The 17582-nt window shown below is 41.9% G+C and overlaps 1 protein-coding gene across 2 annotated transcripts in view; it reads right to left on the bottom strand.

Annotated features, from left to right (window-relative positions):
- CMSS1 (cms1 ribosomal small subunit homolog) overlaps window positions 1-17582 on the bottom strand; it is a 41238-nt gene that overhangs the window by 835 nt on the left and 22821 nt on the right. Inside the window, exons 3-9 of one of the 2 annotated variants that reach the window (XM_064143204.1) lie at window positions 16172-16243; window positions 13415-13544; window positions 10113-10172; window positions 9300-9402; window positions 7002-7062; window positions 5603-5690; window positions 3461-3549 (exon numbers count right to left, since the gene is read on the bottom strand). In XM_064143204.1, coding sequence (XP_063999274.1) covers window positions 3461-3549; window positions 5603-5690; window positions 7002-7062; window positions 9300-9402; window positions 10113-10172; window positions 13415-13544; window positions 16172-16243 — 603 coding nt within the window. Of the gene's footprint in view, window positions 1-3460; window positions 3550-5602; window positions 5691-7001; window positions 7063-9299; window positions 9403-10112; window positions 10173-13414; window positions 13548-16171; window positions 16244-17582 lie in introns of both variants that reach the window. The other variant, XM_064143202.1, reaches the window with a different exon arrangement.

The raw sequence follows: 17582 nt of genomic DNA, 5'->3' as shown, positions 1-17582 counted from the left end.
GCTTGAATGTACTTTGGTTTGTAACATGGAAATGGCTACAACTTATTGCTTATCTAAAGATAAAAGACAGTTGTATTAAAGAGTAAATATTGACTCTGTATTTCAGCAGGAACATGTCATCATGGCTAGCACTGGGTTTCCTTATAGCTCGCTCTGCCTTCTTACAAATAACTTGAAAGTTTTATCTTTGGATTTTATCCTTCTGTGCCTCCACTTTGCAGAAACAAATGTTGTATGAAAGCCTGATCAATTTCTGTTCCACACTCAAAGTGCTACGTGAGGGTGAAAATAACTGCCACAACTCCATTTCTCACAAAACTTTTTACTTTCATGAAGCCAGAAACAGAAATTTTCTGTATTTTCAAACTTACTCAAGGGTCAGATAATATTTAATAATTACAGCCCGTGCTTTCACAGCTAACAGCTCAGAAACTTACTCAGGGGTCAGTGTTTATGTAGTTTGTAGACAATGCAATACTGGTTTTCTCTTGGAAAAAACTCGTCTGAATCTTATGAACAGGTAATATGAAGAACTGAGGCAGCTCTGTACTGCCATCATCTCTTTACACATAGCTTTCAAAGCAGGAAGCTTTGTCATTTGGATGCATCAGAAAGTATACAATACATTTGTACTGAAACCCTCATGCATTAGAATATCTTTGGTGTGCCAAGGCAGAGCCTGACAAACTCATTCACACCTCCTCTGGTTTCTTTGTGAGCTTTCTTTCGATTTCCTTCTCTCCATTGTTAGGAATTAATTAAGCAGGAGACAGCAGAAAGAGAAAAAAAAAACCACCACCAAACCTACAGCATTAACTAATGAGATTTTAAAGCAGCTGAGAGAGTATTGGATCAGGGCACCACACATGACATGGATGTCATGTGGGAATCATAGAATCATAGAATCAACCAGGTTGGAAGAGACCTCCAAGACCATCCAGTCCAACCTATCCCCCAGCCCTATCCAATCAACTAGACCATGGCACTAAAGATTGATGTGTTTTTAAATTCATGTATTGATCAGAATGTATCACTGTGTCCTCCGCTTAACTCTCCATGGTACAAAACCATCAGGTAGAATGGACACACACTTCCAGCTCTTCTAGCTTTCTGCTGTAATTACAATGAAATCTAGCAATGCAGCACCTAAAATATGCAAAAAAAACCCCAAACTATTGACAGTTGAGGTTTGCTCTGAAGAAAGGTCAGCATGCCTCATTTATAATTTCAAGGGTGTAATTTTGCCTCCACAACTAACACAGGGTGAAAGAAATTAGTACATCAAACTGCCAATGCTGTAAGTTACACTGTTGGTACTATACTTCCTCTCTTTGAGAAAACTCATGACTATTCATAGCATATATTGGTAATTTTTATGTGAGTAAAAGAGTAAGATCCTCTAGTCCCTAAGACTGTGCTCTGTAGTTCAAGTCTGTATGTTGCCATAACATTCTACTGGTTTCTACTGTGTTAAGATCCTTACCTCCAAAACATTACCAAGGTATCTTTTATTGCTGTTGTTTCTTATAAATAACATTCAGGAATCTGCCTGATGTCTGCATCACACCAAATAGCTGCAAGATGCTCCACTTAAATAGCTCAAGAGGTCAAAACCTTTCTGTATGTTGTGGTACCTGAGTCGAGTTCAGGATTTAAGACTTGTCTGTAGTCAGACCTTATATTTACCATTATGTAATTGCAGGTAAGTGTCTATTGCAATCACAATAACTAGTTTGTTCATTGTGCTAACACTCTAATGAATGTGTAACATTCTTTCTTACTTGATTTTCACTTGAACTAAGCCTTAAGATTTTGTCTTAATAAAATACACCTGGAGTCACAATGTTTTGCCTATATTCCTTGACAGGCATGCAGATGAGCAGTGTGCTCAGCTAGCCAAAAAGGCCAACAGCATCCTGGCCGTGTGGCCAGCAGGAGTAGGGAAATAATCATGCCCCTGTACTCAGTACTGGCAAGGCCATACCTTGAATACTGTGCTCAGTTTTGGGCCCCTCACTACAGGAGAGGCATTGAGGTGCTGGAGTGTGCCCAGAGAAGGACAACAAAGCTAGTGAAGATCCCTTACAAGGAGTGTCTGAGGGAGCTGGAATTGTTTATTCTGGAGAAGAGGAGGCTGAGAGAAGATCTCATTGCTCTCTACAACTCCCTGAAAGGAAGCTGGAGTGAGGCTGGGGGTTGATCTCTCCCTTCCAGTATCAGGCGATAGGATGAGAGGAAATGGCCTGAAATTGTGCCAGGGGAGGTTTAAGTTTGATATTAGGAAAAAAATCTTTCCTGCAAGAGTGGTCAGGCTCTGGAACAGGCTGCCATCCCTGGAGGTGTTCAAGAAATGTGTGGACATGGCACTCTGGGACATTGTTTAATGGCCAAGGTTTAATGGCCATGGTGGTCTTGGCTTGGAGGTTGGACTCAATGATTTTAGAAGTCTTTTCCAGCCAAAACAGTTCTATGATTCTATGAAATTCTATGTGAGCTGAAAGTACAGTTCAGGTCTGTAACAGCCCAAAATCAAATTCTAGCAATGCAATCTCCAGGATTTTGAGGTGGATCACCTATAGTCTGCTTAATGTAGATTTACTTCAGTCGACCTAAAAAATCATCCTCCTTTCAACCAGCACCTGTTGCATTGCTGCGTCTGTGAATTCATGTTCTCTGTTCTTCCAAACACTTGCAGCTAAGTGCAAACCCCATGCAAAGAATACAGAATTCAAATACAAAAAAGCCTTTTGCATTCGCCACAAGAGGGAGCCTCTTTGCCTCAAAAAGCAAGGCTGACCTTTTTTTTTAATGTTTGGGTTTTAAATTTTTCTGTAGTGTATTTGTCCGCAGGGCATTTCACCTGAGATTCTTAGGAACATGTACCTTTGTGTATCCTGGACTGTAAAATACAGCACATTCATATGCACAGACAAGTGCAGGGAAGGATTAATACATGATGATTTATTTCACTTGTGAAAACAGCTTAATGCATATACACCAAAAATTAAGTTCTTTCCCCCAAGAGATTCTGTGCAAAAAAAAACAAAACCAAAAAAGGAGAACTGTCTGTTGATTTACTCCCAGGAAGTTATCTTACTCTGAGATGGAAACAAGTGCTTCTCCAAAGTTTTACTTAGTTTTTGAGGACAGAAAGTCCTCGTACTGAGAACTTCCTGGAAAGAGGTAGAACAACCATCTAGAATAAAGAAGAAAAATTCATAGCGCGACTGTAGGAGGAATCACAGCTGTGACTGGCAACAAAAATAGAAAAAGTCTTCCTCAGGAGGTATTTTTGAGGCCTGGGAGTACAGATTTACCAGTCAAATGTTGACTTCTTTGTGTTTCCAAAGCTCTGAAGTCAGCTTTAACAGAAATAAAACCTTACTGGCCAAGATCTGGGCACTAGAATCAAAAGTAATGAATAGAGAGACTATAACATATACAGGTGCTTCTACAGTACCTCAGGGATATCCATCATTCTCCTTAGTTTCTGATCTCTCCAGTTCCAATCCAGAATCATGTATTTTGTGGAGTTCAAGCACAGACCATCTAAAAAGGCAACATACATTTTACTACTGAGATACTGTGACTTGTGCTTATCAAAATGGGTCCTTTTTAGCTTTAACATCTTTTGCTGTCTGTTTCCTAGGTAACTTATCTTTGAACACTTAAGTCCTACATTTGCTGGTTGGAAAATCAATGCATTGACACGGCAAACTCCAGTACCCATGTCCTATGCTCTCGGGGAAGATAAACACAAAAGCAGAACAACTACTTGTCAGGCTTGTCAAGAGGTAACATCCTGTCAGCAAATAATTCCTCAAGCTTCCTCTTGATGAAACCACAGTAGCTGAATTTCCAGAGCTAATGAAGAGCTGGTAAGTTACAAGGCCTGAAACCTGCTAATGGGAGTTGAGAGTGTCTAGCAATTTACAGGACTGGGTGCTACGTGAATGTCAGTCAGGTCAGTGGTGCTGCTGAAGAATTCCTTTATCCTCTACATAAAGGGTGTCAAAAGAAGAAAAAGGTCCTTTCTGAACTGGCCCTCTAGCTGTTCCCCTGCTTTTTTCTGGTCTTCTGCAAGATGCTCATAGAATTTTTTGATTCATATAATTTTTGATTCCTCTTCATTCTCTAGTGACCCAATACTGCAATGTTAAGATGTCATAAAAGAACTAGACCTTAGGATCAGATGATACATTTTGTGTCCCCAGTATAAGCTGCCTTCATCTAACATGGCAATGCTGTGCTAAGCAGTAACGATTTAATGTTGGTCTGAGGCACAGGAAGCAACAAAATCATGCTTCTCTTGTGCCCTTTTTGCTACAAAGAGTGCTATGAGTCCCAGTCCACAGCCGGTCCATGAACAAGAAACCACGGTCAGAGTAAGGCAGTGTATAGAAAGAGGAATGGAATCACCTTATTGTCTTGTCATTTTGTCCTTTGTTTTGCTTTGTAATTATTGAGTTAGTAAAAGTATTTAAAATTTGGGAAGAGAAAAAAGGATTTAAGAGGATCATTTCATTACAGGAATAAAATCAAATCACCCCTCATGAAAGTTTACACTGAGCTGAGAGTGACAATTGATACAATGCCTTCTGCCATCATTTCCTTTTGATTTACTTGCAGTGTTTGGTTTCCTGGAGCTTTATATCTTACACCATGGTTTTGCAATCACTGTCAATTAGCATAAATCAGTATTCCTGCCAAAAGAGGAAGTCCTCCACCTCTGCCTGCTCATTACCTGGTTTTGTGTGCATGCCAGTTTTGTTTTAATTGGGATAAGTTCACTGAGCTGACAGACACTTGGACTAGCACAAGCAGGAAGGGAGAATAAAATGGGTAGCATCTGTGAGGGGGAATTATTACAGATTCACAGATTGCATTGGGTTGCAAGGGACCCTCAAAGGTCATCTTGTTGAGGTGATTCTGCCACTCTGCTCTTGTGAGACCTCACGTGGAGTGCTGTGTCCAGTTCTGGGGCCAACACAATAGAGACACAGACCTGCTAGAGTGGGTCCAGAGAAGGGCTACAAAGATAATCATAGGGCTGAAGCACCTCTCCTGTGAAGACAGGTAGAAAGAATTGGGGCTTTTCCACTTGGAGAAGAGAAGGCTCTAGGGAGACCTTATAGCTATATCTGTTTCGAAGGGCTCGTAGAGATAGGAGAAGGGGCAATGGTTTTAAACTGGAGCAGGGTAGATTTAGGTTGGACATAAGGAGGAAATTCTTTACAATAACAGTGGTGAAATACTGGAACAGGTTGCTCAGGGATGTGGTTGAGGCCTCATCCCTAGAAACATTCAAGAACAGACTTGATATGGCTGTGAGCAGCCTAATCTAGTTAGAAGTGTCCCTGATTAGTCTGCCTTTCTTGGGTAATACTGATGTATGCCAGCTTAAAGTGATGATGAAATCAGCTACTAGAATCTTGACCTCATTTTGACTGACACTGCAGAAGTGGGGAAACAGAACTGTACAATTTAGTACTCAAACCCACAGATTTGTGTTGATCTAAACACTTCAAAACCAACAGAACTCTTGCTTCCCATGAAACCAAGTATAAGATGCCTACACAGAAAACCTCCCTTGTTTTCCTACCTTGCTCCACTAGCGCTTTCACTCTTCCAGGAGTTCCAACCCCGATGTGGAACACACCTTTCTCCAACATATTCATCTGTTCTTTGATCTAATTTGAAGAACAAAAGACAAAATCATGATTTTAAAAAGATTTCTTCTCGAAAGGCTGGAAGTAAATTCAACATCTCATAGGATCTCTTTCTAGAATACCATCAAGTAACAAATGCTTTTCACCCTTCAAGCTGTCAAAATGATGTATCTGGGAGAAAGTTAAAGAAACATAACAGTCAGTTTGGCATCACACTTCTCCAGAAGCTCAGTCATTTTCAACTTTGAAAATCTGCTCTGGCACCAACTATTTTTGGATGTGAGAACAGTATGATTCCTGCAGCACTGAAACAAAGTTCTCTGGAAATGTCTGGAGAACTAACAAACTTGAATTAGCTCTCAAAACTCCATTAAGATGAAGGCAGTGGGAAAAAAGGTGAACTAAAGCATATGACATTTGTGTGTTTCACGCTATTTATATCAACAATCAAATGTCCACTAATTATTTCCAACATTCCCATAATCTGTGCTCTCCAACAGGTATGGATGTTGAGTGTTCAGGCATCCAACTGGCAGAATGAAAAGGTGCAGTTTGGTTCTACAATTCTATGTGAGTGAGCCTTCTATTTGGATAGGCAAAAGCCATCTGGATGAGGACCTCAGAGGAACATGAGACGTCTTTAAAACATGGCATTTGCATAAGCATCTACATTCTGTAAAAGATTGCACCAGAATTGCTGGAGATGGTATCTGGTCAGATTCCTCAAACTGCAACAACTGGTTACCAAAAGAAGCCTTATCTAAAGAAAGGAACCACTATATGAAGGGCACTACTGATATATGCTTTAAAAAGAAAATGGCAGGACACTAATCAGTTGCGTAGTTGTTCTAATCAGAGAATCATAGAATCAAACAGGTTGGAAGAGACCTCTGAGATCATCCAGTCCAACCTAGCACCCAGCCCTATCCAGTCAACTAGACCATGGCACTAAGTGCCTCAGCCAGGCTTTTCTTGAACACCTCCAGGGACGGTGACTCCACCACCTCCCTGGGCAGCCCATTCCAGTGGCAAATCACTCTCTCTGTGAAGAACTTCCTCCTAACATCCAGCATATAACTCCCCTGGCACAACTTGAGACTGTGTCCTCTTGTTCTGTTGCTGGTTGCCTGAGAGAAGAGACCAACCCCCACCTGGCTACAGCCTCCCTTCAGGTAGTTGTAGACAGCAATGAGGTCACCCTTGAGCCTCTTCTTCTCCAGGCTAAACAATCCCAGTTCCCTCAACCTTTTCTCACAGGGCTGTGTTCCAGGCCTCTCAGCAGCTTCATCACCCTTCTCTGGACATGTTCTAGTATCTCAACATCTCCCTTACCTTTATGTGCTTTGCAAACAACTTGAGAACTCTGCAGTCTCCTTTAAATGCTGTCATTGACCTAGCAATAATTAAAAAAAAAAAAAAGGAAAAGGAAAGACATTAGGGCTAAGATTAAGGCCACACAGGAGCAAAGTCAAACTAACTAGCACTTCTCAAAATGCTTGAGACACACAGCCCCCCAGTGACCCCTGCTTGTACTTTGAACACCAGGTACGTTCTTGTTCAACAGTGATCAACAACTGGACAATCACAGTAGAAGAAATCAGTAGGGGGCAATATTGTTTAGACAACTTTTCAGATAATATTTAATAATTACAGCCTGTGCTTTCACAGCTAACAGCTCAAAAACTGACTGATCACCTAACTCTAATTTAAAAGTACCTTAGATACTGAGATACAGGCATAGAAGCATAGAATCACAGAATCACAGAACGGCTGGAGTAGGAACAGACCTTAAATACCATCTAGTTCCAAACCCCCAGCCATTGGCAGCAACACCTCCTATCAGACCAGGTTGCTGGTCCTCAGTGCTTCCAGGGACGAAGCAGCCACAACTTCTCTGGGCAACATATTCCATATCTCGCTACCCTCACAGTAAAGAACTTCACACAGTATCACACACACACAGTATCACCAAGGTTGGAAGAGACCTCACAGATCATCAAGTCCAATCCTTTACCACAGAGCTCAAGGCTAGACCATGGCACCAAGTGCCACGTCCAACCTTGCCTTGAACAGCTCCAGGGACGGCGACTCCACCACCTCCCCGGGCAGCCCATTCCAGTGTCCAATGACTCTCTCAGTGAAGAACTTTCTCCTCATCTCGAGCCTAAATCTCCCCTGGCATAGCTTGAGGCTGTGTCCTCTCGTTCTGGTGCTGGCCACCTGAGAGAAGAGAGCAACCTCCTCCTGGCCACAACCACCCCTCAGGTAGTTGTAGACAGCAATAAGGTCACCCCTGAGCCTCCTCTTCTCCAGGCTAACCAATCCCAGCTCCCTCAGCCTCTCCTCATAGGGCTGTGCTCAAGGCCTCTCACCAGCCTCGTCGCCCTTCTCTGGACACACTCAAGCATCTCAGTGTCCTTCCTAAACTGGAGTGTCCTTCCTAAACTTCCTCCTTATGCCCAATCTAAATGTACCTAGCTCTAGTTTAAAACCATTGACTCTTGTCCTGTCACCACAGGTCTTTATAAAATGTCCCTCTCCAGCTTTCTTGTAGGCCCCATGTAAGGGGCTGCTGTAAGGTCTCCCTGGAGCCTTCTTTTTTCCAGGCTGAACATCCTCAGCTGTCTCAGCCAGTCCTTGTAGTAGAGGTGCTCCAGCCCTCTGCTCATTTGTGTCTGTGTTCCTCCTCTGGATCCACTCCAACGGATCCATCTCTTTTTCATGTTGCAGGACCTTGCACTTTGTCTTGTTGAACTTCTTGAGGTTGGCATGGACCAACCTCTCCAGCCTGTCAAGGTGCCATGAATGACTATGTGTGTGTGGGTGCACATTTTACAGGGTCTTTCTGCAGCACAGCTCCTGGGAAAAATCTAAGCTGCTGCAGTCTCTCCTGCAGAGATTGCCCCAAAGCCAGTTAATCCAAACTCATTCGTTGGAAAACCTGACTTGTTCTGGCACATCTGCCATACATATGATTCTGTCTGTGGCACAGAGTTAAACTTTCCAGCTCTCTATCTCATGTTTCAGTGAAAGATAATCACAGGAAATGAGCTCAAGACATCAAAGACAAACATGAAAATTGTGAGATATACATTAATTCAGAGTCGTCAAGGCTTCTGGAACGAGAAGGAAGAAGATACAGAAGGGGGAAAAAAGAGGACAGGGAACTCTGAGAATAGTCATCTCTGCACAGCATCTCTGCCAGCCCGAGCCAGCTGAGAATATGGAACAGACTTGGAGGCAGTGAGGCCAGATGCATATGTTGGCACTTGAAGCCCTGGAACACCATGTCCTCATTGCTTTTGGTGCAAAGTCATGATTTCTAGTAGTGGATCATAATACTTCATTGGTTTACTCTGTTCTTTGTATAACACGTTGCATGTTTTCCCCAAATTGGGAGCATTTTCTTGTTGTTCTGCTTTTAAAGAACATTTCCATGCAACTACTTCACTCTAAAACCAAGCACCTCACTCCCACAGTTTAAAGACATGAGGAACATTGCATCAGTTTGAGTTACTGCATTTGCTGGCTAGCAGGGGACAGTGTCCCAGCTTTGCCTTATGTCTGTGGTTCCAAGACAAAACCACTGACTGCCTGCCAATCTCAACATAACATTTGCTGTTGACATACTTGATGAGTTCCAAGGAACGAAGGGCAGAACTGCAGATAACCAGCATGACCACTGACTTCTTCTCCTTGTGGTTTTTACGGAGTTTTGCCCACTTAGGACAGACTGCAATGAAAAAAAGCCAACCATCAAACCAAGCCATGTACATGCTCAGAGAAAGTGCTGCATGCCACAATTTTCAATTACAGGAGCACATGATGAATGGTAGCCAGCAGCAAGAACACACATGCTGACTCCTATGAGGTCTGGGTCTCTGGCAACAGTTTTACATTTAGGCTGAGAAACTGGAAAAGAAAATGCCCCAAATAAATAAAATACAGAAATATCACATAACTGAACAAATTAGATAAGCATCAAATGTCAGCAGCTTGTAAGGTGACAAGCCCATTGTCTTGATTTGTCACATATGGCAATTTATTTCAAAGAAAACCAACTGAAAAGAAACATTCACCAGACCAGAAGCTCTCTATAAATATAAAGGAGCATTAAACCTCTCTTGGCTCATGTCAGCAGACAGCTGCAGAATGTGTACTGTAAGATAATACATATACCTACTTATGAAGCCACAATAAATTACTGATAAATAGTCCCAAGCAATTAAAAGAAAATCCTAAAACATTTAGATACAAAAGAAAGTGATAAAAAAGAGCCAAAAAACGCAAGACCTGTCATGAAAAAAAGGAAAACAAAAGCCTCTTACATTTGTTAATGTTTTACAATTAAAAGTATTTGAGGCTACAGATAAAAACTGCAACAATATTTAATTAACAATGGTTTTTAATGCAACTTTCATCCTGTGCAACGTTTTAACTCACTTTCCTTCAGGTAGGAATTAAAACTGTGGGTGAGGTCATTGGCTGCCAAAAAACAGGAATCTGAAAACATAAAAGAAAAAAATGTAGTAATTTTTAACAGCAGGAGGAGTATTTATCTTTGCAGTATAACCACAGTGATGAAATCACAACGCTGTCAAAATCCATCATCAGTAAACCACTATTTGTGAAACAAAGATCAATCTACACCTCATGAAGAAGCTTTGAATGCATCAATCAGAGTAACACCTCTCAACTTGATTGCAATTCCTTTCTTTTCTCCTGCCATGAAAACTTGACTGTAGGGCTGCAGAGGTGTGATCACATACTTCAAGAGAAGTACTAATATGTCTTTGCACCAGTCAATCAAAAGTCTTAGCCAACAGCTTTAAAGTCCAGCTGCTAGATTGTTTGTTCAACCTACCTACCGTGGAATACATTTGTACGTCACCCAAACAATTACAGAATGGTTTGGTTTGGAGGTGATGTTGAAGATCACCATGAAAACAGTTAGACATTGGAATCATCTCCCAAGGGAATCAGTCAATTGGCCTACATTGGACAGCCTGAATACTCAGCCTGAAAGGGTGGAGGGCCAGCTCATTTAAGCCATACTATCACCTAGAAAGGTTGGACCCGATGATCCTTACAGTTCCTTCCAAGCAGCCATTCTGTGATTCTGTGTAAAACTGAAGCATCAGCAGCTGATTTACTTTCAACAATGTGTTTAGAAAATGCACTTGACAGTGGTGGAGAAGGGCAGAGGCTGCCCCTCCATAAGCATTTTGTGCTCATAGGAGAGCTCTTCACACCCACTATGGTCCTTTTAATCCAGTGGCAAAATCACAGAATCACAGAATTATCAGGATTGGAAGGGACCTCAAAGATCATCAAGTTCCAACAACCCTGCCATGGGCAGGGACACCTTTCACTAGGTCAGGTTGCCCAGACTCACATTCAGCCTAGCCTTAAAAACATGCAGGAAGGTGCTTCTACCACCTCCCTGAGCAACCTGTTCCAGTGTCTCACCACCCTCATGGTGAAGAACTTCTTTCAAATGTCCAATTTAAATCTACACTCCTTTAGCTAGGATCCATTTCCCCTAGTCCTATCACCAGATGACATCCTAAAAAGTCCCTTACTGACTTTCTTGTAGCCTCCCTTCAGATATTGGAATACCACAATAAGGTCTCCTCAGAGCCTTCTCCTCTCCAAAGTAAACAACCCCAACTCTCTCAGCCTGTCTTCATAGGAGAGGTGTGCCAGCCCTTGTGGTCCTTCTCTGGACACACTCCAGTGCATCCATATCTTTCTTGTAATTAAGGGTTCCAGAACTGGATGCAGTACTCCAGGTAGGGTCTCACCAGAGTGGAACAGAGAGGGAGAATCATCTCCCTCGTCCTATTGGCCACACTTCTCTTGATGCAGCCCAGGATGCAGCTGGATTTCTGGGCTGCAAGTGTGCACTGGCAGCTCATATTTTAGCTTCTCATCCACCAGCACCCCCAGGTCCTTTCCTTCAGGGCTGCTCTCAATCCAGTCACTGCCCAGCTTATATTGGTGCTTGGGATTGCCCCAATCCAGATGCAGGACCCTGCAATTGGTCTCCTTGAACCTCATGAGGTTGGCACAGGCCGACCTCGAAATACTTTTGCTGTTGCTTTGCATTTCTGAATATATTGTTTCATTAATGACTGAACAACTTAGAAGATGGTTTCTAAAGTTCTACTGACTTTTCACCAACAGTCCAGCAACAGTGGAATACTTACAACAACTGTTAAATTAAAGTTTCAGAAATGAGAGGAAAGACAAGCATAGCTCCAGACTGGCAAGAGACCCTGCTCACTACAAGCCTGACCTTCTGAACCATACTAGTTAACAAAAACACTCAGGTGGCTGCTTGTTATTTGCTCAGTGCTTTGAGTGAATGACTTGACAGCTGTAGAAGTTCATAAACTCCTTGGCACTCTATGCCTTCAACTCCCAGCACAAAAATAAATAAACAATGTTCTCCATCCAACCCAAGAGCCAATCCATCTGGAAATGGGTCACTTCACTAGCCCAAAGGTTTTTTTTTTTAATAAGAAAAAAACTAAAGTCATTTATCATTTTTCTAAAAACCCTTAAGGTCTAAAAATAATTAACACAAGCTTATCAAAGCAATCTGTATGGGACCTCTCCAGGTTTTCTTGATTCGACAAGAATGCTGAGCCTGCCCCAGAGAAATAAAGAACCTAGAATCATAGAAGTTAGAGAGCAGCATATTTATCTAGAAAGACAGGCTTAAACATCAAAAGAGAGAAACCACTGCTGGATTAGAAGGCCACAGGTCACTAAGAGTTCGAGATGTATCAAAGCTGTAAGCAAGGTTAGTCAGCAAGCCATTTGCTCTTTGTGAGCACTGCCTGCAAATGATGGACAGCATCTGTAGAATGATAATGCCTCTGTCTTCAGAGTAAGAGGCAGAGAAGTTCAGTCCTGCCTTCATCTCTAACTGAGAGAAGCTAATCCTCCTTTGTTCTGCTTTGCTTTTTCTATCTCTAACTTAACTGGAGATGCAACATAAGAAATGAAGAGGGTACTCATCATGATTGAAACTTGGTCACTTTACACATAGACTAAAACTACCATCTCATTTCATGCCACTACCTGAAAAAAACGTTTCATTCAACATCTGACAACTGTGTTTAGATTAGACATTAGGAAGAAGTACCTTACTTTTTCTTAATGAGGGTGGTGGAACACTGGAACAGGTAGCCCAGAGAAGTTGTGGAAGCCTCTTCCCTGCAAGTGTTTAAGGCCAGAATGGGTGAGACTTTGAGCAGCCTGGTCTGCTAGGAAGTATCCCTGCCCATGGCAGGGGTTTGGAAGTAGATGATCTTTGAGGTCCCTTCCAACTCCAGCCATTCTATGATTGTATGTCAGAATGATGTGAGCCCTCCTGTTATGCGTCTCTACTGAGTCAGCCCCAGTCACAAAACATATTTTCAGTATCTCAGCACCTTGGAAGTTATTATTAAGAACAATGTCATTTCTATTAGAAAAATAAGCTCCTGAGATAAAAACCTTACAACAAAAGGACACATTTAAACAATGCTTCTTTTAATTTCTCTAACTTGAAGAGAACTTACATTTATTCCAAAGAAACAAACATCTGCCCTTAACCACCAGATTAATACACAGCATAAGAAAACATTTTCCTAACAAAGGGCAACTCATAACCTTTCTCAAAAATTGGTTTTCTCCTGCAAAGAAAGAACTCAACAGTATTACACAAAAGAGCTATTAAATATAGGCTGGCTTACCTGACAGCTTCAGTTCCTCTTTTTCAATCACTGAACGGTTCTCACTAAAATATTGACTAAGCAGATTCTGTAGATCCGCAGGGACACCAGGTTTTGGAGAGGATTTTTCCAGGATATCAGAAATTTTCTTCTTCTTAAAAAAAAACAACCCAAACAATAAACTGAATAAGTATGGCATTTCTATGAATTTTACTCTTAGACTATGTTCCTTTATAACTTCATACAGTTATGTTGCCTTAATTACACCTTAATTAGAGAAACACCTTGGAAAACGACCAAAAAAACTATGATGGGAATGTAATACTACAATGGGAATGATGGGAATACAGACTTTAGATAGGATGTTCAGATACTTCTGTTGAGATGGACTGTGAGCCCAAAGGAAAATAAATCCTGTGCACTCACCTGAAATGCTGTCATAAGAAAAAATATAACTGAAAGATGGGCTTGTGAGTTTTGCCATTGTTACACATTAAATACCAAGCTGAAAAGTCTTTTTCCTTCTCATAATGTGTTTTATTATTATTTCTAAAGGATAACATCAGGAATTGAGTGGCTACATAAGTCATATACTAGAATTGATATATTCCGGAGTAACTACCTATCCCTTTTAGGGGACAAGAATAGTTAACTGTATTAACAGAATATCATGCAAGTGTGATGAATGCAAGTTACCAGGTCACAAAACTAGAAGTCAGGCAGAAAGAGTTCAGAAGCTGTTTTGTTCTTCCAGAAAGTATAACTGTTTTAAACCAAGCTAATGTGTTTTAGAGCTTGGACATGAGTTCATAATGATTGTGGTTTACATCTTAGGAATGTTAGCAAAGAACAGGTCTGAATTTTCACTGAAGTGGAGGTGTTGCTATATTTTGCCCCATAATTTAACCCCCGGATCATGGGGGAGTGGAATAGCTTAGGGTTCCCACTATCTGTATGATCTGCCAGCATTTATGGAACCAGCAGATTTTCAAGGATAGAGGAAGCCTGGAGAGAATGGCAAGAATGTGAAGCCTCTCTTGTTCTCACTAGAAGTGATTCAGTTGTGAAAGGCCAGCTGAATGTTTCTCAGCTGTGCAAGCTAAGCTGAACTTGCTGTAATAAGGACATATGACAGCAAAAACTTAGCAGTGAAAAGCAGGAGAGTGTGGTTAGGATGGAGCAGTAGGGTACCATATCTCTGAGTCAAAGTGAGATTTCATGGAGGTGAGGTTGACCTGGAAGCATTTCTGGCAGCTTTGGAGGGGTGGTAGATACCTTTAGTGCAAGTTTGGCAGGATAAGGTCTGGGGCATCAAATTTAAGAGAGCTACAGCAGGAATTTTAATGGAGGGCACAGATACTCTTCCATTCTTTACCACTCCATCTCTCTCTCATACTTAATACACCCCAAATACTCCTGTAACAGCAGCAGAAAAGAGCAGAGCAGAGCCATACAGTGGCTGCTGAAGCCACACCACCTCACAGCAACAGCTAAGTAGACACCCCTGGTTTAGCAGACAGCAAGACAGAGCTATCAGGTTCATTTTACTTAGTAATTCAGCATAAAACACCATTCCAAAGGACCATTACATCATTCCTTCAGCCACTTGGTTTCTTCAGGAAAATGATGGCACTCTGGAGGGCAGAAGCCCAATATTAATGGGAAACTGTGTAAGAGCAAGAGCAAGGACACCTGAGCAGATTGTCTTCCTTGAAGCAGAGCTGTGGGGAAATGTTCCTCATGCAGCAGGTTTTATTATTTTCCTTCCAATTAATTCCAGATGCTGAAAAAGCAAAGTTTGGGTTTTTTTTCTCCCTTTTCTTTATTTTTGGAGAGAGCATTTTGTTTGGAACCTCAACCTGATAAATATTTCTTGATGGATTTTTGACAGGCTGTGTGGGTCCTTTTAGTGGCCTAGCCCCATGGGAATAAGAGGTGTAACCAAGTGCCTATTGTTTGCCTGAGAATGAGGTCCTTTTGGTAAGTCTGGTTCACCAATCATCCACAGGATGCTTTTGCTCTGGCAGCAGTGGAACAAGCACCACAGTCACTTCTGTCAGAGCTCTGTTTAAAGCACAACCTCACTCTTCCCTCTTCCCATTCCCTGGATGATTAAGAAACCTGACATAATACAGAAAGGCCACCTCTCAGCCTTGTGAGGGAGCCAACAATTTACAGTCTGTCTCAAAAGCCAATTCATTTGCCTGGTGCCATATAATTTCCATCTTGACTGTAGCATGTTTTTTTGCTGAGGGTGAGGATGGAGCACAGCCAGAAGGACAATATGGAATATTTATTTATATACTTATGCTATGAGGAGAAGAGCAAACAAGGACAATTCTTGGCTCAAAAGACCTAACAGCAGCTGCAGCCTGACCACACTGATGAAATGGGGCAGACTCTTCAGCGACTGAAATTCCATCTTTCTTTGATGCATTTACTTTTTCCTGGTGTGTAACACTTGTAAGTGGGGTATAGGCACATACAAGTCTTGAGCAAAGTATGTAGACAGCACTATGTAGCATGTAGACATGTAGAATGAGCAGAGGGTGTAGACATATACAGCCCTTGAACAGCCATACCTTGACACAATGCCATACTTAGGCTGGGAATGGATCTTGAGAGTGAAGTGAAAAAAAGAAGCAGGAATTTCTAAAAGAGGCTGCAGTATTATGACCATACTACTTCTCATCATGACAGGTCTGTCCCAATTCCTGTTCTTGTAATAGCACATACACCCACTGCCCAGTCCCCAGACACACTCTGGGACATTCATACCTTCTTTCTCTTCTTTGCCTTTACAGTGCTCTCTTGTTTTTCTTCAGGCTGACTTAGAAAACACTCTGTAGGCTGCAAAACAAATATTTTCAAAAAGCAATTTTAAGAGGTTATCAGCTATATGGGGAAATTACCAACATCAATTACCAAAGGGAAGTAAGAGGGGATATAGAACATAGAATGCTGGGTTAGGGAAAAACAAACCAACTGACCAACCAGCCAAAAACAAAACTACCTAACTTCCTCACCTGGAAGGACCAAATTCTTATATATATATGGAGTAATTTTGGAACTGTGATCTATACTATTCCCTTGAAAAAAAAACCAACCAAAAAACAAGTAAGGGAAGCAGAAGACCTACATGGAAAAGAAAGATCTCTTGAAAAAAAAAATCAAAAAGAAAAAGGAGGTTTACAAAATGTGGGAAGATTACAGAAATACTGAGATGCGACAAGAAAGGTAAAGGCCCTCTTGGAGCTGAGTCTTGCCAGGGAGGTGGAAGAAAACAAGAAGAGCTTTTCCAAGTATATCAGTAACAAAAGGAAGATCAAGGAGAAAGTGGCTCCACTACTGAGCAATGTGGGAGACATGGTAAGTGAAGGTGCAGAGATGGCAGCATTGCTGAATGCTGCCTTTGCCTCAGACTTTACTGCTAAGACCAGCCCTCAGGAGCCTCAGTCTCTGGAAGCAAGGGAGCAGAACTGCAGAGAAGAGGACACTCCACTAGCCAGTCAGGTCTGGGTTAGATAGCACTTGTGTCAACTGAAAACACACAAATCCCTGGGCCCCAATGGGTTGCATCCATGAGTGCTAAGAGAACTGGCTGACATTGTTGCTGAGCCTTTCTCCATCATTTTTGAAAAGTCATGGAGAACAGGAGAGGTGCCTGATCACTGGAATAAGCCAGTGTCACTCCAGTCTTCAAAAAAATGGCAAGAAAGAAGACCCAGGCAACCAGTCAGCCTCACCTCCACCCCTGGAAAGGTGATGGAGCAGCTCATTCTGGAGGCCATCTCTAACCACATGGGAGAAAAGTGGGTTATCAGGATGGATTTACCAAGGGGAGATCTTGCTTGACTAACCTGATAGCCTTTTAGGACATCATGACCAAATGGGTAGATGAAGGAAGAGCTGTGGGTATCATATACCTTGACTTCAGCAAGGCCTTTGATACTGTCTCCCACAACATCCTCACAGAAAAGCTCAGGAAATATGGCATAGATGGTTGGTCTGTGAGGTAGATCAATGAGAGCCATGGGGATGACTGGGGAATTGAGCATCTCCCCTATGAAGAGAGACTGAGAAACCTGGGGCTGTTCAGTCTGGAGAAGAGAAGACTCAGAGATCTCATCAATGTCTGTAAATATCTGAGGGGTGGGTGTCAAGTGGATGGGGCAAATTTCTTTTCTGT

The sequence above is a fragment of the Pogoniulus pusillus genome, chromosome 5, assembly GCF_015220805.1.
Source record: "Pogoniulus pusillus isolate bPogPus1 chromosome 5, bPogPus1.pri, whole genome shotgun sequence".
NCBI lineage: Eukaryota > Metazoa > Chordata > Aves > Piciformes > Lybiidae > Pogoniulus > Pogoniulus pusillus.
This window is presented reverse-complemented; position numbering and strand designations above follow the sequence as displayed.